Source organism: Patagioenas fasciata, chromosome 7, assembly GCF_037038585.1.
Source record: "Patagioenas fasciata isolate bPatFas1 chromosome 7, bPatFas1.hap1, whole genome shotgun sequence".
Taxonomy (NCBI): domain Eukaryota; kingdom Metazoa; phylum Chordata; class Aves; order Columbiformes; family Columbidae; genus Patagioenas; species Patagioenas fasciata.
The window spans coordinates 17,124,537-17,145,588 of NC_092526.1; the positions used below are offsets into that span (position 1 = coordinate 17,124,537).

The window sequence follows — 21,052 nt, forward strand, 5'->3', positions numbered from 1 at the left end:
GGGAGTGCAGGTCTCCTCCAGGGCCTAGAAACATCCCCTCCCAGTCTTGCTGTCTCCCTGTAACTCTTGATCCCTTGGCAGGTCCCCATGGTGGAGGTGGCCCAGAGGGCAGCCTGCGAGGCCTCTCTGTACCTGCTGGCCCTGCTCACCCTGCAGCTCCAGGCCTCCCCTCCCAGGTAAGGACCTGCTTTCACTTATGGGTGGGAGAGGAACATGTCCTGAACAGCCCTCTGCCCTCCACCCAGGCCAGAGCAGGGCTCCTGCTTCCACTGATGCCTCTGTTCCAGACACATTGGCAGAGTGTTGGGCAGCATGGGTGTATGCTGGGGATGTGGTGAGGAGCTAGTGTGGACAAGGAGGTGCTGTGAACCAGAGTTCGCTCCTCCTGCAAGGTGGCTGCTTCCCAGCCCTGGGGGTATTTGGATGCTGCTGCTCTGTGATATGGAGCTGTGGGAACACAGCGTCTCTCCCCGTGGTCCCTGTGTTTCAGACTTGAGGAGATGGTTAGTCTGGCCATGGATCTCATCGCCCAGTCTCCTGTTGTCTCCCTTGTGGTAAGTCTGCCCACTTTGCCAGAGCCACCACTGAGTTGTGCAGAGCCTTGTGTCCCATTTGGGTCCTACTGTTGCTTGCTCAGGGTGGGACAGGGGCAGGCACAGCCTGGCTGTCCTTATCCTGAGCTGAGGGATAAGAGTCAGCATTGAGTGGGCAGATGGGAAAATTCCAAATGTGCTGAGTTCTCCCTGCTCCCACAGGGTGCTGCAGCATTCCTCCTGACACAGCTCAGTCAGCAAGGGGTAGCTTTGGAGCTCAGGGGAGAAGATGTCCTACTGGCAGTGACAAATGTGCTGACAGCACCTGCTGAGGTATGGGATGGGGACAGAGGAGCAGGGGAGCCAGGCTGTCACCCCACTGTGGAGGTGTGCAAATCTGAGCTCAGAAGGGTGCAGGTGTGGTGCTGCTGGCCTCAGAGCCAGCACGTAGTCTCAGCCCATCCTTCACTCTTACAGCTGCACCTCCCACCACCAATGGGTGCCGGTCTCTACGATGGGCTCTTCTTCCTCCTGCTGAAGCTCCTTGCCCAGGTATCAGTCTGCCCATCTCCCTTTGCCTGTTCCCTGCCAAAAGTTTTGGGGGCAGAAAGGCCTGAATATGGATCAGTAATGGAGTCTGAGGTAAACCAGGGAATTGGGCAGCTTTGGCTGAGCTGTGCAATCCCATGAAAGTCACCTCATGTCCCTGGGTTGTCTGTGAGCTCTGGTGTGTTGGTGCGACAATAGTGAGCAGGGAGTTCACAGACACATCAGAGTGAGAGAGGGCAGAGGTGCCCTGGGACTGGCACCATCAGCAGGCGCAGCAGGGCTGCCAGACACCCCCTCTTCCCCCTGGGCCGTGTCCATCCAGCCCTGGCCTTCCCAGGACCACGGGGCTGGCAGAGCTGTGAAACCTGGGGAGCCTTGGGGGATGATGAAGCCCTCTGACATCTGCCTCTCCGCCTCTAGGAGGATGTGACCTTGGAGCAGGGCTTTGCTGCCTCAGAGCTCTGGAGTGTGGTGTGGCATCGTGTTGCTGCAGTGCTTCATGTGAGCAGTGACAGGGCACTGCTGGATGGAGAACCCCCAGGGGCAGGTCACCTCGCGGTGGAGCCAGACTGGAACCTCCTCTCCCCTCAAGGTAGGAGCTGCAGGACTGCAGGGCAACTGCTCTGCACTCTGCTCCACATCCTGCCTCTCAGACTTGCCCACATGTCTGGCCCCATCCATGCCCAGTCCCTGAGGCCAGAGGGCTCAGGGGGCTTTTCTTGAGGGTTGCTGTTGTTCTCCATGGAGGGAGGGCTGGGCTGGCCCATGCTGTGCCCAGTCAGCAGCAGCTCAGCTGAGCTGGTTGTGGAGAAGCAAGAAAGGATGTCTGTGCTGCAGGGAACATTGACCCTGGCAGGTGTAACTGCTGTAGGTGGAGATTTGTCTGGTTTGGGGCAGGGAAGCACAGAAGCAACCCTGGAGCAGCCTCAAGGCAGTACAAGAAGACAAAAGAGAGACTTTTCAGCCTTCCCTAGCTTTGCCCCTCTGCTGTGCAGGCACCCTGCTCTTCCTCAGCCTGGCCCTCTTCATCTTCACTCGTGAGTCCCACCAGTGCCTGCTTCAGCTCACCCAGTCCCATGGTGTCTTCATGGTGACACTGAAGAAGCTGCTGTCTCCTGGCTTCCTGGCATGCCTGACACAGACGTGAGTTGCGAGGGCTGAAGCAGGCAGAGTTCAGACTCTGAACAGGGCTTGGACATGAGCATGCAGAGGGCTGAGAAGTTCCTGACCTTGCACTTGCAGGGCACAGCTCACCTGCAGAGCCTGTCCTTAGTGCCTGGCATGGGGAATGCTCTCTGCCTCTTGCCCTGATGTTTTACCTCTGGATTAAGACCTCTCTCTCTCTAACAAATTCAGACAAGCAGGAGAGCATGGGGACCCTGACCTTGTCCCAGCTGTGGTGATCCAGGCCTGCCAGCTCCTCTGTTTCCCTTTTGCCCTGTCTGTGGATGGAGACACCTTAGCATTGGTCACTGAGGCTGTGAGAGATGCCCAGATCCCTGCCCAACTGCTGCAGGTACGCTCTTGGCCCTGCATTTCTTTTCTCCCCATACTGTGGATACACCTCTTCACATGCAGCCCACCAGAACATCACTTCACACCATGCTGGTGGCTTCTGCCATGCAGGGATATTACTTGGGTGCCATGCAGCCCCCTGAGTGGCTTGGCCAGCGGCTGAGTGCTGCATCAACCTGCTGGCAGTCTTCAACTGCTGCTTGACTTGGCCCACACATGAGGGCAGCGCACTCAATGCTGCTCTCTCTCCTTTCTCCTTAGGTCTGCTCTCGCTATCTGCCCTTCTCATACACCGAGCTCCCCATCAGCCTCTTGTGCCACCTCGTTGTGTCTGATGAGCAGGTCATAGACCAAATGGTGAGGGAAGCTGCCACCTCGGAGCACATTGTTGCCTTCTTGATGTCTGCCTTGTTTTCAGACAGCCTCATGCTCACAACTGACCTCCTGTCTCTCTTGACCCATGTGGCCCGGGCCTGTCCAGAGCACCTGCTCTTTCTCCAGAGGATCCTGAGGGGCTCAGGTGTGGCCGACCAGCCACTGACCCACCTACTTGGCCACCAACAACCCTCAGTACGGGCCAAAACCTGCAAGCTGCTGGGCAACCTGCTTCGACATGGCCATGGCTTTCTCCAGGCGCTGCAGAACCAGCTGGGCTTGCTGGAGAGCCTTCTGGAGTGCCTGATGGACCAGGAGGAGAGTGTGCGCAGGGCAGCTAGCTTTGCAGTGGGCAATGCCGCCTACCATCAGTCCTTCCCAGCCGGGATGCTGGGCAGGGCTGTGCCTGGGCTGATGCAGCTGTTGAGCAATGTGCAGGCCAGGACACGCTGCAATGCGGCCTTAGCTCTGGGCAACCTGGGCCAGTGCTGGGCAGAGCTGGGGGACCTGCTGATGGAGAGCAGGGTCCCCCACATCCTGCTGGAGGTGGCCTGCCAGGACCCGCGGGAGAGCGTGCGGGAGGGAGCCCTTGTCGCGCTGTGGGGCCTCAGCCAGCAGCCCAGGATACAGCAGGTACTGTGTCGGGACCTGATGCTGCTGTGGTGACACAGAACCGGGCTGGTGAGTGACTCCTGTCGCTGTCTTTGCTCCACAGGTCCTGCTCTCCCTCAGAGCCACAGAGAAGCTGGCCACACTGGCCAGTGGTGACTTGCAGCCCACTGCTGGTTGCAGGCCACGGACACCTTCTGCCCGGCACTGCCAGAAGCTCCTGCGCCTCCTCACAGCTCCAGCGGTGCTGAGGACAGCCCCGGCGCCCTGGGAGTCCGGCAAGGCTGATCCGCACCTGCACTGAAGGCTGCCGCCTGGGCTCGGCCTGATGCTGCCATCAGCAGGACGGTACACGGTTCCTTCCTCCTCGGGCTCCAGCCCCGACCTGCCATGGGACTCTGTCCGCCCGGGGGGGACATTGCCTGGCCAGCTTCACCTGTGGCTCTCCCCGTGGGAAGCCGTTCCTGGAAAAGTGCCTGTAGACTTCAAGAAACCACCTCTTTCTAAGTGGCGTGCCGTGGCGTGCCCGTCCCGGGGCAGCCCCACGGCGGGTACTGACGCCCAGGCTGCATCCCCCCGCCCACCCTCGGCCGCTAGGGGGCGTTGCACTGCACACGGGAGCTGCAGGCGGCCGGCGCGGTGGCTGCCGGGAGGTGTAGTCACGTGGCGGCACCGCCCCGGATCCCTATGGTAACGGCGGGCAGGGCGGCGGCGGCGGCAGCAGCAGCGCGGGGAGCGCCGGGGTCGGTGGGCGCCGGGGTCGGTGGGCGCCGGGCGGGCGGTGAGTACGGGAGCGGCTGTGACGCATGTGCTTCCCCTCCGGGGAGCCAGGTCCTTCCCTCCGCGGGGAGTGTGTGTCCCTCGAGGAGCGGGGCCCCTGGTCCCCCCGCTGCCTCCCTGTCCCCGCCTCGCCGCGGCTCCCGGCCCTCCCCGCCCTACCACCGTGCCCCCAGCACCTGCTGGATCTGTACCCGGGCCCCAAGGAGGCACCTTTTCCAGCCCCAGGCCTCCCCGCGGGGCTTCCCCGTGGGCCTACCGCGTGTCCCCTCGGGGTGCGCCGGGCTGGGCCCCGGGGGGCTGGGGAAGCGGCGGGGGGATGCTCTGCGGCGGGACAGGTTGGGGGCGGCGTCCTGGCCGGCGCACCCGGGGCGGGGTGGAGCATCTCCATAGCACCTTTGACCTCAAAAATTTTTCGCGTAAAGAAATGAGAACCAGAGTGGGTTCACCGGGTGAGTGCCAGGGAGGAAGAAGAGTTGGTTCCCCAGCGAGCCACGGCCCCAACGAGCCTTTCTAGTGCTGAAACTGGGGTTGATCAGGCTCGAGTGGGGCACTGGGACAGCTTGGCTGTTAATCCTTCCACTGGGGTCTTTGCTTGCCTGCTCTTGTGTCCTAAAAAGGAGTTGATGGCTCTGAAAGGTGAAGAGCAGAGCTGCGAGAGGAGCAGAGACAAGCCTGAAGTGTTTCCTGGATGCTTCCAGGATTAGGGCTGGGATTGAGTGGCACAGGAGTGGGGAAGCCTGGTGTGCCAGCCTGCTGTCTCCCTGCCCAGGCAGGCTGCAGGTATCCCATGGGTGATGCTGTTCAGCCCCACAGGTACACATCAAAACTCTTCTTATGTGACTCTCTCCAATGAAGTTTCTCTTTTCTTTGCTGTGTGCTCCCCACTGAAAGGCTGTGTGTCATCTAGTGGCTCCTAGTCATTTTGGGGAATAAACAGCTAATTGCTGGTCTATTGACAGTTATTATCTAGTAATTTTACCTTGACTCTTGGCAGTTGTACACAGCAGATAGTGACACTTTTCAGTCCTTGCATTGCTCTCTTGCTGTAGTACTTAAGTTTTGTATTAGGCAAACTTTGTTGATGACAAATCAACCCCTCCCGTTCTTCGGTCATGCCCAGGGCCTTTCTCAACATGGCAGGGATCACATTGCAAGGAGGACACTGCCTGGGCTAAATGCCGCCATCCCGAGATAATGATGCCTGCATGGTGATGTCATATCACCAAGGCAGGTCGGGGGCTTTGGCTGCTGTACCAGCCTGGCTGGGTGCCATTCTGTGGCATTTCCCAGGTTCCTTCCGTGTGTCAAGTCTGGGAGTATTTGGTGGCTTCTTCCCAACTTGAATCTCTGTTTCTGCTCCATTCCCAAGCTCTGAGAGACTGCTGTATGGGGTGAGGTGGTTTCAGTGCCTCCAGGGGGATCTTTCCCACCTTCGTCAAGATACGGAAGGGTCATCATCACATACTGAAGAACAGACTTGGGAGCTTTTTCTTCTAGTTCCAGAAAAGAAAGTGTCAAGAAGATGGATAAAGAATTGATGTTTTGAACTAGTTGGGTAGTTCTTGTCTCCTTGCTGTGTGTTGATATTTTATATTTGTTCCACTCACTCTGAGACTTCTACCTTTATTTTCTTTCTTAGCCAAAGGCTGAGAGTGTGGCCAGGCTGCCTAAAACCAGACCGAGCTGTGCTAACCGCCTGTCAGTTCCTGCGCTGGTGGCCAAGCTCTCCCCAGGTCTCACTATGTACCTTTTCTCCCATAATGAAGCTTGATAGAGAATGCTATCCCTTCAGTTCTCTGCTTGGATCTGCAGGAAGGTGCTTTTGAACTCCTCACTGAAACAGTTGAGACTGTAGAACACCCCACACTTTAGCTGGTTGATTTTAACCCAGATTCATTTTCCTACTCTAGTTTATGCTACTATACAGCTTCTACCAAATCCCAGATGATGAGAAAGGATGAATTGAGGGTGGGAGCGATGGCAGGAACTTCACGGTTTCATTGCTGTGGAAATACAGAGCTGTCTGCTGTCCCCTTTGGTAGCCTGGGGACTCTGTCAGGGCGGCAAAGTCGATATCCTTCAATAGTGGTGGTGACTCCATGCTCTGGATGTTTCTCCCTTTGGTGCGGCCCCTACACTCTGGTCACAGCCAGATCAGCCCTCTCGGGCAGAGCACTGAGCCAGCCTTTTATTTCAGATGTCCCTGGTTTGCTCTCTCCACTGTAGCCCTGGATTTTCTGCCTGGCCATGCTGGAGTCCCTCACCTTGTGTGACACTGTGCTCTGATGCCCTGAGAGCAGTGAGAAAGTCCCCTGGGAACTCAAACGTGTGAGCCTTCAGTCCCCAGCCTGTGTACGTGTTGAGGTATCTGCTGTGGCACAGAGCGAGGCAGCAGCTGGATCCCAGCTCTCCTGGGGCTGGGTCCAGCTCCCCGCTGCTTGTAAGCTCTACCTCCCTCCCCGCTGCGTGCCTCTTCTTGCAGGGCAGCGTTCTGCTTAGTTAAAGGATCATTTTGCACAACCATGCACTTCTCATGCCTCCTCTGTTTAGCATGATGTGGAGCTCAGCCCCACAGCCATTGAATTGAAATGACTGGCCCCAGCACAAATGCTGGCACAAATGTAATCCCAGGATTCAGGTGGAATGTGCTGACACATCCTTACAGTGGGTGGTTTCTCACTGGTATCTTTTTTCAACCTGAGTGGCCAAGCAAAAACTTGCTGTCCTGATTAGGAGAGAAATTCGTCGTCATCTTGTGCCTCTGGCTTTGCACCCAAAACCTGGTTCTGCAGGATGATACTGGAGCTGAGAGGGAGCAACAACATGTTGCTGTGTGGCAAAGCGGCATGCCAGGCTGTTGGTCCCTTGCCATCATCTTGTCTGTGGTGGCTGAGCTCTCTCTGAGCTGTCTTGTTCTCAGAGACTTCTTGTGGCCAGCAGGACTCTACTCTTCAGCTTGAACTCACAGGCAGCCTTGAGTGCTGCTTTGCCTCAGTGTGTGACTGCACTTGGGGCCAGTTGTTTCCTGGAGCTGGTGTAGGTGATGGTGGTTTCCATGCTGTTGGAACACAAGAGTTTGTACCTGCCTACCAGGTATAAGAGCAGCTTTAGGCACAGTCAGTCAGTTGGTTTTAGACCAATGTGCTTGATCTTGTTGAAAGCTTTTTAATTCTTTTTAAGAGATGCAAACCCTTATTTTAAAATGTGCATTGGTTTTAAAACCTGATTATTTTGTGTTGCCGTTAAATTGCTTGGTCAAGGTTTAGTTAAAAGTCCCAGAACTTTGAGTGAGGGACTTGGTGTGAACTCAGGTCTCCTTTAGAAAAAGATGTTTTCCTTTCTAATCATAACGAACAGGCTAAAATTGCACCCTGTGATGGCATATAAAACAATATCAAGTTGCAGTTGTCTGACTTTCCGCCCCCTCTTTTGTGACTTGGGGCTGTGTGAGGCTGACAGCACATTGTCGGGTCAGCTTGCAGCTCATACATTTGCAAGCTCTTGTTATTTTAAGCATGCCACCATAGCTCCATTTAAAATAACCTCCCCAGCTAAACTAAATGATGGGGGGATGATGTGCATGTCTGGGCTCTTACAGTCTTGTCCTTTCCCATTAGAAATAGGTCTGTGAGGATCTGCCGTGCTGACATTAGAGGAGCACACGGTGAGGGGAGGCTCGGGCTGGAAGATGCTCCCTTCTTCCACCAACACATAGTGGGGCGCACACAGGCTGGAGTGTGTGTTGGCCCCTACATCCCTGTGATGGGACGTTCATAAAGGCTGTGGCAGCACTCCAGCTGACGTCCCCAAGCTTGTGAGCAGGCTGTGCGGTAATAAAAGGTGCTAGCGAAATAATTGTGAGCAGGTGCAGCTGTATGGTCTCTCCAACAGTGACAACTTTGGTCTCTATATTTATTGTGTGTCAATAAGTCCAAGCCAAAATCCATTAATTACTAGTAATGATGTTTGAGTTTGACTTCTAGCACTGCCAGTTTGCCCTCGATTTTTTCCAGCTCACATTTCTACAATAAAATTTCCAAGTGAGTTTTATTGCTGTTGTGAGCAGTGGAACAGACACCTGCTCCTTCACTGTAGGGCTGGGTTGGCAGAACTAGGGATTGCATCAAGCTGTGACCTTCCTTCACCCCAAAACTCTGACCAAGTTAAACGTAACTGGGAAGATTCTCTGACTAGTAACCAGTGGGGATTAATTTTGAGACAGGGGACATGGTTCATGCCCAGCTGCTGTCGTCTTGTGCCCACAGCTTGGCATGTGAAGGTGCCTCCGCTGCTACTTCTGGATGTTCAGCAGCTACTTTGCCGAGCTGTCCTTGCAGCGAGGACAGGAGCTGGTTTGCAGGCAGACATCGGAGGTGGCTGAACTGGAACGCAGGAGGGGACAGGAGTGTGGATGGGATGAGGGACAGGCAGCATGAGCTGGTGCTGCCGGGCTGGATGCATCCTGCTCTGCTGTGTGTGGGGTCATGTTCTTCCTTTCATCCTTCCTGCCTGTATCTCTGAGCTCCTGTGTCTCCACAGGGAAGCAGTGGTGGTTATCAGCTGTCAGACTGCACAGACCTTGCCTGGAAGCTGCATGAAAGGTCCTGCTGCTTCCTTCTGCAGCCTCTGCTTCCAGTGCACCCCTGCCCTGTGCTGGCCTGGCTGCTTCTGCGGCTCCGCAACAAAACCACTCTGAAGAGGGGCAAGGTCAGTATGTTCTCCTGCTGCCACTGCGGGGCTGGGGACTGGCCCTGTCCGAGCAGGTGGTGGCAGCTAAGGCCTTGCCGTGGCCAGGTGTTCACCTTGGCAGGTGTGGCTGCTGGTGGTACCCCCATGCCTGTGCTGATCACAGCTGTGCTGCCACTGTCACTTACTCCAAAGCAGGGTCACACAGGGCTTCTGTTGGCATGCTCACACCTGTGTCTAAGCTGTCCCTTGTTACAGCTTCATTAAGCCAAATGACTTTTATTTTTATAGCAGGATGGTCCACTGATAGCTGTAAAGCCGTGTGGAGCCGAGGCACAGGTGGCTTTTGCTGCAGGCTGATTTTTGCAAGGTCATTGACAGCCATGTGAGAATGCAGGTGGTGGCCAAGCTGACAAGCATGCAAGGTGATGCTGCAGTGACAATCCCCTCTAGGCAGGGATGTCAGGGATGCTTTACCTCGCCTTCTTTTATTTATTTTGCTTTGTCGCATCTGTGTCTGCTGGTGTGCTGTGCTAGGGTTGATTAGCAGTTTGAGCATGCTTGTGACCTGGGTGCATCTGTGGGATGGTGTGTGGAAGATGAGCTTCTCTCACTTGTTTACTGGGGGAAACTTGAGCTAGGCAGGTGGTGGCATCTGAGCACCGGCCTCTTTGCTCTGTGCTAATCGCTGTGAATGTCACAACACGGCTGGGCTTGCTGCTGGGTGCAGATCAGGTAGCGCGATACAGCTCACTTGTGTTTGGTGCGTGGGATTCCAATCCCTGCGGCTTGGAGCCCCTCTGGGCTGCAGCTCGCAGAGGGATGCGGCTGCCCCGTCCTCACCAGGAGCGCTCAGCGTGACTGTATAAGGCTAATGAGCAGTGCAGCTGTGGGCGTAGGGCAGACCTGACCCCTTCTGTACCATCTTGCTGAGCCTGGAAGGGCAGCAGCTCTCCTTGAGGACATATAGCTCTTACGGGATCCTGCGTAGGAAGTTCCCACCTGGTACAGCCTCTGGCTGGGATGCTGCTGACCTGGTCTGGGGTCTGATTCACAGACTGAGAAGGTCTGGTGGGTGTAGGTCTGTGCAGGGTGTAGGTCCGTCTGAGCCAGCCCTGTGGTGGGTGTGAGCCACTGTCATGGTGCTACCAAGCAGCCCAGGGGTCTTGTAGTAGCTACACTTCAGCTGCTGCAGCCCAGGTTTAATTTTCAGGTGAGAAAGGAAAGTGTGTTGCAAGAAAACTAACTGGGTGATGGTTGGTGCTCTTCGGACCCTTCTTTTTGTACTTTTTATTTTAAACATGCAACCTTGTGAGAGCTAAAAGGTAGAAGAGCAAGTTAACCAGCCAGCCTCCTTGGGATACAAATTCCTATCATGGCTATATCCAGCAGCCTTCCAGGCATGTGTTAAAGCAAGACAAAACCTGGGGTGTGGTTTGCTTTCTCTTTCCCTTCAGGCAAGATGATCTTACAGGCATGGTGCAATAGTTAATTTTAGGAGAATTCAGGACACCTACATCTGCAGCTTTGTGGTCTGCCAGTAGCTCCTTGCAAGACACTTTTCTGTAGGACTGCAATGGGGAGGAATGTGTGTGTTTGGTACTGCCAGTCTCTGCTGGAAATCAAGGTGTTGATGTTAGAACAGCCCTGCTTTTGGTCTTTGCTGATTTTTTGGTCCTGAGCTCTTTAGGAATCCCTTAGCTCTCACTGAGCTTTTCTGTGGGAATACAGAAGTGAGAAACTTGTTAATTTTAAAAGCAAGGCCTGTGTATTTGCAGGGTACATGCTATCTGGTGGACAGCACTTTTCCCAGGGCCCTCTTGAAGTTGTTCTTCTTATCCTCTGCTTTCAAGTGACGTGCCAACTCTTCCTTTGACTTGATCCTAGGAGGCCATTGGGCAGCTCAGCAGATGGAGACATGGTTTTTCATCCTGCAGCTCGCCCAGCTCCCCTCCTGGGACACTGAGCTGGGTGCCTTACCCTGCTGGGCTAACAGCACCTTTCATACTGTTGTCTTGTTTCAGACCAGCAAAGATGCTGCTGTAGATGACTGACTCACTCCTGCCTCATGTGCAATGGCTCTACATGGCCTCTGCAGGACCAGAACACACTGAGCTGGGCCCCAAACGGGAGAAGAGCATTGGACTCAGGTTGGGCACCCCCCTGGCAGGGAGAGCTCAGCCACGCCGGGCCTGGCGCCTCACTCAGCAGCAGGCAAAACCCATCTGGAATTTAGAGAAGAAGTATGTGAGTGCTTTCCAGGATCGCAACCTGCTGCCCTCAGGGATTCCTCTGCAGCAATCCTGCTTCCTGTGTCCACCGTCACTATGCCACGCACACCCTGGTGAAGACGCCTTCCCAAGCCTGCCCTTGGCCCAGCCCTGCCTGGATGTGGGCAGGAGCGATCTGCTTTACCAACGCTCCTGCCCCAGACCCAAGCCTTCCAGGTTTCCTTTCCGAAGCCCTGCGGACACCAGCTCTACCACGGCAAGGATGATGTCTTCCTTGCTGGTGGAGCCCTGCCTGCTGCCTGTGCTGGTGGAGGAGCACTCTGGAACTGGGGTTGAAGGTTCTGTCCCCAGCTCAGGTCAGCAGACTTCTAGCTCCTACAGACCGGTGCTCAATAACAACTCCTTCCTACGGCCAAGCAGTGCTAAAGTGCCTTTGCTGCAGTCACCAGGGATCAAGAAGGTGAAAAACATCCACAGCCTCCCTGCCGCCAAGTGGCCCCACTCCGGTAATGATGGAGACAGCTCCCCTGGCAGCCTGGTCAACGGAGCAGTGAAAATCAGCAACCTTGTGTTGGAGCAAACCACAGTCCCCTCCCTGACCCTTGTGCCCAGTGGTGCAATCCTCAGGAAGAACTGGTGCTCGCAGGAGGATGCTGAGAGGAGACTGCACAGCTTAAAAGGGAAGGAGCTGGAGATGAGCCTCACCGAGGCTGTGCAGCAGCCAGCTGGACAGACTGCAGCACACAACAGCTTTGGATGTGAAGTCAAAAGCTCTGGCTTTACGAACATGGGCAGCCTGTCCAACCGGCACAGCAGGTGGGGGCAGCACATCATAGCGCAACTCACCCCAAAAGAAAATATCGCTCCCCTGAACCTGGAGCTGGGTAGCCGTCGCCTTAACAGTAACTCGAGCCTTACAGGCACTCATGGTGCGGTTGTCTGCACCAAGCGCATCAGCACCCATCTCTTGGCCTCGCATGCAGGCACTCCTGACCGCAGCACTGACTGCTGGCCTGTGAGCAGGCCGAGCCCACACAGCGAGGAGCAGGTGCTGAGGGCAGAGCCTCCGTACCTTGCTGCTGTCTCCGAAGTGGCAACTCAGATGTCCACCATCCAGCTGGAGAAGGAGGAGAAATGGACCCAGGCTGTGCTCCCAGCAAAGCCCGAGTACGTAGAGCCAGGAGGAGGAGGAGGGAGGCTGCAGTGCGCTGGGCTGGACGTTGCATCTGTGTGTGGTGGGGGATGCACTGTGGGTACTACAGGAATGGCTGTAAGGATAACCTTGGGCTGCATCCCTGAGCAAAACCCATCTGTGGCATCCTAGTGTGTGGGGAGCCTTCCTCCGTCCTCCAGCTTGACACAGGCACTTGGGGTGGCTTGAGCTCTTCTGCCTTCTCCTTCAGCCACAGCATGGAGTTAGTGTGTAGGATTTCTAGCTTGCTCCCTGTACAGCCACAGGGCCCTGCTTGTTGTGGCAGGCTCTGTGTGTATTTTGGGTGAAGCCTGCTGTTGAGCCAGCTCCAGCAAAGCTTTCCTGGGCAGAGACATCAGTTCCCAAAGGAACGTGAAGCTGATGCAGGACAGGGAGGGTGCAAAGACACAGAGCTCTTGCTCTCCTGCTGGGAGAGGATGTCCTGCTTCTTTCTTTCTGGCTGTGCTGTAAAGTGTTCCCTCTCAGGCTGCTCTTGGACCTCTCCATCTTGCTAGCTTACGATGAGTGCCTGTAAATCAGCGCCAGGGAGGGTGGTGCTGTTTATCCCTTGCCCATGTTTTCTCACACTGCATTGTGGGCTTCTGGGCCTTCTGGCCCTGGAAAGCATGTGCTACTTCTTCTGATGTGATGTGCTTTGTCCCAGTGTCACTGCTGAGGAGTCGCTGCTGGAGCCAGTCCATCCCCAGGACAAAGCAGAGGAAGAACTTCCTGATGGCCTGGATGAGAGCTGCAGTCAGGAGGAGGATGAGGAGGAGGACAGTGAGTACTGGTTCCCTGGGGAGCGTTGTGCCCTGTGTCTTGAGATGGGAAGCATGGGGTCCATCTGGGAGCTGGGGTTGAGCATAGCTGCTGTCCTGTCTTACAGTCATGCTGTCATTTCAGGATGACCTAGAGATTGTGCCGAACCCAAAAGCAATTTAACAGCAAGGAAGAACTGCATGGATTCCTCTGGGGAGTGAATCAGGGTTCACCACTGTCCTACTCCAAAACTTACCCATCTCCTCTCTGTGCAGGGCTAGCAGCTTCACCCCCTGCCCTGCCCTTAATGTCAGCAATTAATGGGAAAAACCTAGGATCCAAAGATTCAGTGCAGCTGGGAAGGGTCTGTCCCCTGGAGCATTTGTTTTCTCTCTTCCCTTCCTAACTCTGTGTGTATTCACTCCCCACTGAGACAAAACTTGAATCTGTCCCCTCCTACAGGTGACTCGGATGCTTCCTCTGTTGATGGTGTGTCATCCAGTGGCTCTGTGGCTCTTGTGTCCAGGTTAGTAGCTGTAAATTGTGCACTGAACTTGGCATCTTTGTCCAAACTCGTCCATCTTTGCCCTCCCTGGTGGCACATGGGGGAGTAGACTGAAGGTAGCAACAGGCTTCTCAACCAAAATGAGCTTCCTTGCTACCCTGCAGACCAAAGGTCTCTCTCTTGCTCCAGACAGCAGCCTCCAAATTGCTTAGGGTGCATCCACCACAGCAAAACAGGGGTCTTAATTTCACTGCCACTGCCAGTTGCTGGGTTAGGATTACTGGATTAAATTGTGCTCTTGTGGTGTCGTGTCCTTGCAGATGAGGCAGAGTGGAGGCATCCTGGGCCAGAGACTGTTACAAGCTCTTTGAGGTCTTGTGTCTCAGTATTGCATCCTATAAACAAGTCCTGGAGCCTGGGTTTTCCTTTAGCTTTTGCAATGAGGTTTCTCTGGGGAGGATTGCTCAGCCTGTTGTCATCTGAGCCCTGTCTCCCTGGATTCTGGCAGACCTTTGTGGGGCTTATTCTTGCTCATCCAGCAGCAGGAGCTGATATTTGCAGCTGTGCTACCCCTTGCACCAGGGCTGCCTCAGGCTTTGCTGTGTGCCCAACAGCTTGCTGCTTTTCGTCATGCCATAACTCAACTGGGAGACAAGGAGGGCTTCCTGTGAGCCTTGAACCTCAGGGTGCTGCAGGGCTCTGGGCATGCATGTGTGGTTATGAGAGTTCTGCAGAGGTGACAGAAATTGGACCAGCAGCTGTTTCTGGCAGGACATGACTGGTTGGCCTCTGGGGGCAGATGGCTTTTGAGCCAAATGCCTCCTGTGGTAGGGAGGGATGTCAGCCACCTCTTGGTGCGGGTTGTGTGCTGGGCTGGCCTCGAAGCTTTTTGCTCCAGCCCTCTTCCCTGCAACACACCAAAACAAGAGGGTTACAACATCTGAATCATGTGGACATTACAACCTTCACCCCTTGTTCCTGTGGACTAGATTACAGGGTTTGTCATGTAACAGACTCCACCTCTTGCCCCAGCAAAACATAAAACCTGTGGTGGTTACACATGTTGGCTCACTCCTTGCTGCAGACTGGGTTACTGACCTTAGCGCCCATTGCTTGCACCACATTGCGATGATGCAGGTTCCCAACACCAGGATCAAGGCTCCTTCCAGCTTCTCCCTTCCTTCCTGTGCTACTTTTCACCTTTAGCCAACTGTTTACCGCTTCATCTCTCCTAGGAGCTGCACAGAGTGCCTGGCCCAACCTGCCGAGTCTCAGGAGAAAGTGATCAAACCAGCTCTTGTCTGCAGTTTATTCCCTAATGTGCCTCCAACCATCTACTTTAGTACTCGGGATGAGAGAGGTGAGCTGGGATCTGTTGCTGTGCAGAGTGAGAGCAGCCATCCTGTCACTAGCAAGCAGTGGTGCCAGCACACAGCCGGGAGCTGGCCGCAGCGGCTCCCCTTCATCCCTCCCACGATAAGACCCAGCACCGCTGTGGGATCCAAAGGGTTGGAGTAAAACAATGGCTGCTCCTGCAGTCTGGAGTCTGAGTCAGACTGTCACCAAATGTTCCAGCATCCTGGATCTCCCCCAACCATGGGGTCTGCTGCTCTGTGCTAGTTCTGCAAAGGGGGATACACACCCTACTCCGAAAGCCTGGTGCCTGTACAGCAAAATATAAGAATCCCACTGGATGCACCTGTAAAAAAATCGGGGTATTCTGTTTGTTTTCCTTCTATCCTTATCTTTTTGCCTTCCTAGTGGAAAAGCTGCCTTGGGAGCAAAGGAAGCTGCTGCGATGGAAAATGTGCACAGTCACACCAAACATAGTGAAGCAAACCATTGTCAGGTCCCACTTCAGAGTCAGCAAAAGTAAGTTATGGGAAGCTGGCAGCATCCAACATGTTGTTTCCTCACACATCTCCAGCCTGTGGACACGGGAAGGCAGACTGCCTGTGAAGAGCAGAGCAGGAACAATACAGGTGCAGTGCTGCAGGATGCTGCATTCCCATTTCTGCCTGTCTGACCTGTCAGGGTGTGATCTCCCTCTTGCTTGTCCCTGACATGGACCACAAGGACTTACTCCTGGGTTATCAGGAGCTAAGGCAGTGTGTGGGGCAAGAGAGCTGTGCTCTGGTTTGCTTGAGCTGTGCCTCTAGATGGTGCTACCACTCTAAGGAGGCTGGTGCTCATCTAGTGTCAACCCCAGCAGCGCTGTCCCTTGTCCCCATGTGCTGAGGAAGAAACCGTCCTCTCTGATTGCAGCCAGAGAGGTCTCAGGGTTGGGCTCTTCTCTCTGAAGAGATGTGTAGGAGGAGGCTGGGGCTGGGAGAGCACTGAGCATTTGCAGCTATGATCCATCCCCTTGCGTGTGATCTCCCAGTAGTACGTACAGGACTCTTGCATGTCAGGGGACCTTTGCACAGACCATTTTGAGGCTATAGTGGTGCAAGCAGGGCAGAGCAAGACCTAGGAAGTCTTGCAGTTCTACATGTTCCTCTGCAGTGCAGTGCTTCATTCAGCTGCTGTAAGGCAGGAAAGTTGGGGTGCTGGGGGGTTAAAGCCATTCCTTTGACCCTGTGTCTGCCCAGATCCCTGCAACAGTCATTGGCAAGGATATGTCCCACCTGGTTAACTGCATCCCACTCACAGCCCTTGGTTTGGCAGCTTCGCAGCAGCCAGTGTGAGTGCTTTTTGCCATTGCTGTGCAGCATCCTAGCACACTTCTGCTAGCCCCAGGAGATGGGGTGCTGGTGGGGTGAGAGGGTGTTGTGGGTGGCAGGATACTTGATCATGGACTTTTCTGTTTTTCCCACAGAAAGTGATGACTGGCTGGGCTGCTGGGGCCACCACATGAAATCCCCCAGCTTCAGAGCCATCAGGGAGCACCAGAAGGTAGGGGATGTTTTGGGCTGACCTGCTTCATGTGCATGAAGAGTGTGTTTGGAGTAATTTGAGTGCCCCTCTCTTTGGGGCCAGTTATTTGCTGTGAAGGCTGTCCCTGCAGTGTCCCTTCTAGCAGCATTCCTATGCTGGGAGATGAGCTCAACAGGCAGACACACCTGGATGAGCATCCCTACTGTGAGGGCGACTGTGGTACAAACTGAGGCTGTAGCCAAGCCATCTTCACTTGTGAGCTCATCTAAATTCAGTCATTGTTGCTTAAAACAGTCCTTCTAGCAAAACTGAGCAGTAGGGGCAGTGCCCTCCTTGCCAGCACAGCCAGAGGGAATATACCTAACTCAGGTCATAACAAAGGCTGAGGGTTAATGCCCTACAGCTGCTCAGACATCAGAAGGGGCGGGGTGGCAGCTGCTGGCTTTGTATCCAGTGTGGGTCACTGTGCAGGTGTTTGTCCCTGCAAAGATTCAGGATCCAGGTGGGTCATGTCCTGGTGCAATCCTGGCAGAGGAGCAAGGAGCGTTACCCTGCACTGTATTCAGAAAGGAAATGTCTTCTGGCCAGGAAGCAGCAAGGGCTGGGCAGAGAGGTGGGGAAGCAGGGAGACCTCACAGTGTCTGGGTTCTTTTACAGCTAAACCACTTCCCTGGTTCATTTCAAATTGGGAGAAAGGACCGTCTGTGGCGCAACCTGTTGAAGATGCAGTCTCGCTGTGGGAAAAAGGAGTTTAACTTCTTCCCCCAGTCCTTCATCCTGCCCCAGGACATCAAATTACTCAGGAAAGCATGGGAAGAAGGAGCTAGCCGCCAGAAATGGATTGTGAAACCAGTAAGCACAGAGCAAATTGATCCTCTGTCCCGTTGTAGCTGCAGGGAGAAGATCTGATCCCTTCTTGTTTGTGTTTTGCAGCCAGCATCAGCCAGAGGCATGGGTATCCAGGTCATCCACAAATGGAGCCAGCTCCCCAAAAGGAGACCACTGCTGGTACAGAGGTGAGCAAAGGAAAGGCAGGTTACCACACAGCCTGGGACCTCCTAGTGTCCAATCTCTCTGGCCAGGTCTGGGCCGCATGGCAGAGCAGAAGCACCTGATTTTCATCCAGAATTTCGTGGCTGCTTGGGTGTAATGTTGCTGCTGGAAGTCTGGCTCTGTCAGCTGCAACTGGTCTTACTGGAATGCTGCTGATTCTGTGTAGATTTTTGAGGTCTTGGGTACAAACTGGCTCCACAGGCTTTCCAGAGCTTCTATCTGATACATGATTCAGCTTCAGCTCTGCTGTGATCCTGCTCCCACTGCTTTGTTCTCTGGGGTTTGGCATCTTTGGAGGCAGACAAACCTTAACCAGTGCCCACAAGCACAGTGGGAAGACAAGGCCCAAGGAAGAGGTGGTAACGGTAAATAATTTTTTTTGTCCAAATTAGAATGGGGCAGTAAGAGCCTCTGTGTGTGTGTGGATGTTGGTCAAAGGATTTTTTTGAAATAACAGGATTTTTGGAATCTCCTTCCCTTTCTGCAGAAAAACAAATAGCTCATCTTGGTTTGAGGCTTCTTTCTGGGAAAGTTCTTGTGAGGGCAGGAAAACTGTCTGGTGTTTGGCAGACAGGGAATTGCTGTGTTGGCTTGTCTGTTCTTCCCTGTCTACTTCCTTTGCAAACTGACAAGCTTTCCTATGGAAAATCATGAACTTCTGGGGTGAATAATTAAATTATTTGGATAAAAATTTCCAGCTGTTTTTGCTTACTGGACCAAACTATCTGTGGCCGACTGCATGTCTTAGATGTTCCTGAATATTGCCATCACTCTTGTGGATGTGGAAAGGCTACTGTGCCTTAGGGCCAGGGAAAACTTCTTTAAAATGGAACTGGACAGAAGGGATTTCTGCCTATGTGCTGCAGGATCTCCCCATGCATGGGAGAGCTTTTTTCTCTCTCGTTTTGATTGTGATGCCCTTAGCTTGGAAATGCTGTGCAAAAGGGCTTCTGCATTTGATCCCTGGTTTTGCCAAGCCTTCTGAGGTCGGGGCTAGAGATGTCCCTGTGCACCAAAATCATAACCCTCTCCTGACTCTTGCTTCCCTCTGCAGATATCTGCACAAACCCTACCTCATTGGCGGGAGGAAGTTTGACCTGAGGATCTACGTTTATGTCACTTGCTATGACCCCCTCAGGGTTTACCTGTTCCAGGACGGATTGGTTCGCTTTGCCAGCTGCAAGTAGGTTGGGTGGGAGAGCGGTGTTGGGGGCTGCTCCGTGGGGCATGGGGGAGCATGTGTGGCTGTGGTACCTGCCTCGGCTGAGGAAGAAGAGAGTCATTCCAGATATGGTGATGCTTAAAGCTATAACTTACTTGCTTAAGAAGCAGTCTGGAAACATAAGATGTCACTGCAGGTGACAGTGTTGAAAAGGAATGTGAGAGTATGCTTCGTTCATCCACCTTTCTCAAGGCAAGATCAGCTCAGTGTAAAATGGTTCTTGAAATATGCTGTCTGTGCTTCATACTACTTAAGAGCTGGCATATCAGAAACTGACGTGTTTCTTCCAGTTTTGACTATATTGCCTCAGGCTGCTGCAGTTCCCTCAGTGCTTTTGCTCACCGATGCTCTGGCCTTAAGAACCTGCTGTGAGGGTGGGATTGCATCCCTCTGCCCCAAGGCAACTGGCTCTATGCCTCATGCTTTGTCCCATCAGCTCTGGGCCTATGGGGACAGGGAGCTCCAGGCAGCTGGGGAAAAGGAGGCAGCAGGGCTGGTGGGTGGCCCAGAGGGGTCTGAGATGAGAACAGAGTTTCTGCCTGCCCCGTGGGCCTGAGGGCAGCTCAAACTGCTTGTGCTCCTCTTGCCGCCTCCAGGTACTCGTCCTCAATGAAGAGCCTCAGCAACAAGTTTGTACACTTGACCAACTACAGTGTGAACAAGAAGAACACAGAGTACAAGTCCAACTCAGATGAGACTGCTTGTCAGGGACACAAATGGTAGGTGTGCTGCTTTCAGGGCGTAGGGCAGCTCTTTCTATTTTCTGTTAAGTCAGCCTTTTTTCAGTATTCCTACTCAAAACTTGAAGGTACTTCCTGTATCATCTGCTCCTGCCTGGGGAAACTGGAGGAGCAGAGGGATTTTGGCATGGGTTAGTGTGGATGGAATCTGGACAATTTCCTTGGCTTGTGACTCATCCTGTCCACTGCTGCTTGGGCTGTGGTTGCCGTTCATCCTGCAGGTGTCTGTGCTGTTCTCTGCTTCCAACACTGCTCTCGTCTGTGCCCATTCATCCCCTTGCCCTATTGCAGGAGTGATGGGATGTGGTTAAAGCAGAATCTGATTTTTTTTGCTGTTAGAATTTGAATATGTAATTGTGATTCTTAAATTGGCTAGATTGGAGCTTCTGCCCACCTCACTGTTGACTTTCATGTGGAGGCAGAGAAAGGGGCAGTCCTGGTGCAAAACTGATAATTTCTGTGCTATTCAGTGTGCCTAGGAGCAGCAGTGCCATTTCTAGGCGTTTGAGAGGAGGGCTGCAGTCTTGCAGGAGTTCTTCTTCGCTTGTATCTCGTGGGTGGACTGATCCAAGGTGCCAGGCACTTGTCTCTGATTCCACAGTGATGTTTAAACTCTTTTATAAATAGTGCAGGATAGAGTTCTCAATTCGTGGGCCTGGGCAGGGCTACTTTACTTCAAAGGGAGCTGCAGAAGATGGTCTGCTGTGGTAAGGTTCCTTTCTCAGATCTGGACCTACTGCACAGTGATCTGTTCCTCCACTGAGACGCTGAGAAGGGTCTACTGTCCCCGAGCAGTTGAAATCCTATGGGAGAGGGATTGTGTGAGTTTTTGGTACTGCCATGCAAGTCAAAGCTGGCTGCTTCCACATTAAAGATGAGTGTGGCTGTAATCCACTCCAACTTCTCTGCAGGAAGCGTGACCTTTGGATTCCTGGCCATTAGCCGCAGGGTCTCGCTTCAGTAACATCTGAGCATCCTTGGCTCAGTGTCAGGGTAGCTCACAGTGCTTGATGTGGTGTGGGGAACTCCTATAAAAGTAGAGACGCTCCCCCCACTGTCTTGTTCTCCATGTTTTAAAAAGACTTTCTCCACCCCTGAAGCCTCAGCGTAATGGCTCTAGCTAAAAGATTTACAGGGGTCTTGCTGGATCCCTGCTGAGCTGCTTTGCAGTGCTGCGGGGGAAGGCCTGCAGGAAGGGGAGGTTTGCTGAGGACACAGAGGGGGAGGGAAGAGAAGATCTGGGCCTGACATACCTTGCTCATGTGCTAATTTGGGACCTATTACTCCAGTGCAGGGACAAGTCTCTGACAGATTTATGTTCCTAGTAGCTTGGGCCTGCAAGATCAGCGGCCAGGCTGGCAGGGACAGCAACCAGGAGTTGAGGGGTTTGAGGATGGCAGAAGCATAGCCATGCCAAGGAAGAGCT

The 21,052-nt window shown here is 53.9% G+C and overlaps 2 protein-coding genes across 6 annotated transcripts in view; both read left to right on the forward strand.

Moving 5' to 3' along the window:
* Positions 1 to 3,885, forward strand: part of STK36 (serine/threonine kinase 36) — a 12,461-nt gene extending 8,576 nt beyond the window's left edge. For both annotated transcript variants that reach the window (XM_065840384.2, XM_065840385.2), the window contains exons 19-27: positions 82 to 176; positions 491 to 554; positions 756 to 866; positions 1,011 to 1,085; positions 1,503 to 1,674; positions 2,078 to 2,225; positions 2,439 to 2,598; positions 2,859 to 3,605; positions 3,688 to 3,885. In XM_065840384.2, the coding sequence (XP_065696456.1) occupies positions 82 to 176; positions 491 to 554; positions 756 to 866; positions 1,011 to 1,085; positions 1,503 to 1,674; positions 2,078 to 2,225; positions 2,439 to 2,598; positions 2,859 to 3,605; positions 3,688 to 3,885 (1,770 nt within the window). The remainder of the gene's footprint in view (positions 1 to 81; positions 177 to 490; positions 555 to 755; positions 867 to 1,010; positions 1,086 to 1,502; positions 1,675 to 2,077; positions 2,226 to 2,438; positions 2,599 to 2,858; positions 3,606 to 3,687) is intronic.
* Positions 3,860 to 21,052, forward strand: part of TTLL4 (tubulin tyrosine ligase like 4) — a 26,020-nt gene continuing 8,827 nt past the window's right edge. For 2 of the 4 annotated variants that reach the window (XM_065840386.2, XM_065840389.2), the window contains exons 1-11: positions 8,902 to 9,068; positions 11,072 to 12,445; positions 13,135 to 13,250; positions 13,692 to 13,755; positions 14,970 to 15,094; positions 15,496 to 15,606; positions 16,553 to 16,629; positions 17,269 to 17,463; positions 17,545 to 17,627; positions 18,719 to 18,847; positions 19,483 to 19,605. In XM_065840386.2, coding sequence (XP_065696458.1) covers positions 11,094 to 12,445; positions 13,135 to 13,250; positions 13,692 to 13,755; positions 14,970 to 15,094; positions 15,496 to 15,606; positions 16,553 to 16,629; positions 17,269 to 17,463; positions 17,545 to 17,627; positions 18,719 to 18,847; positions 19,483 to 19,605 — 2,375 coding nt within the window. In that variant the 5' untranslated portion in view covers positions 8,902 to 9,068; positions 11,072 to 11,093. Of the gene's footprint in view, positions 3,930 to 4,325; positions 4,363 to 8,901; positions 9,069 to 11,071; positions 12,446 to 13,134; positions 13,251 to 13,691; positions 13,756 to 14,969; positions 15,095 to 15,495; positions 15,607 to 16,552; positions 16,630 to 17,268; positions 17,464 to 17,544; positions 17,628 to 18,718; positions 18,848 to 19,482; positions 19,606 to 21,052 lie in introns of those variants that run through there. The other 2 variants (XM_071810913.1, XM_065840387.2) reach the window with 2 other exon arrangements.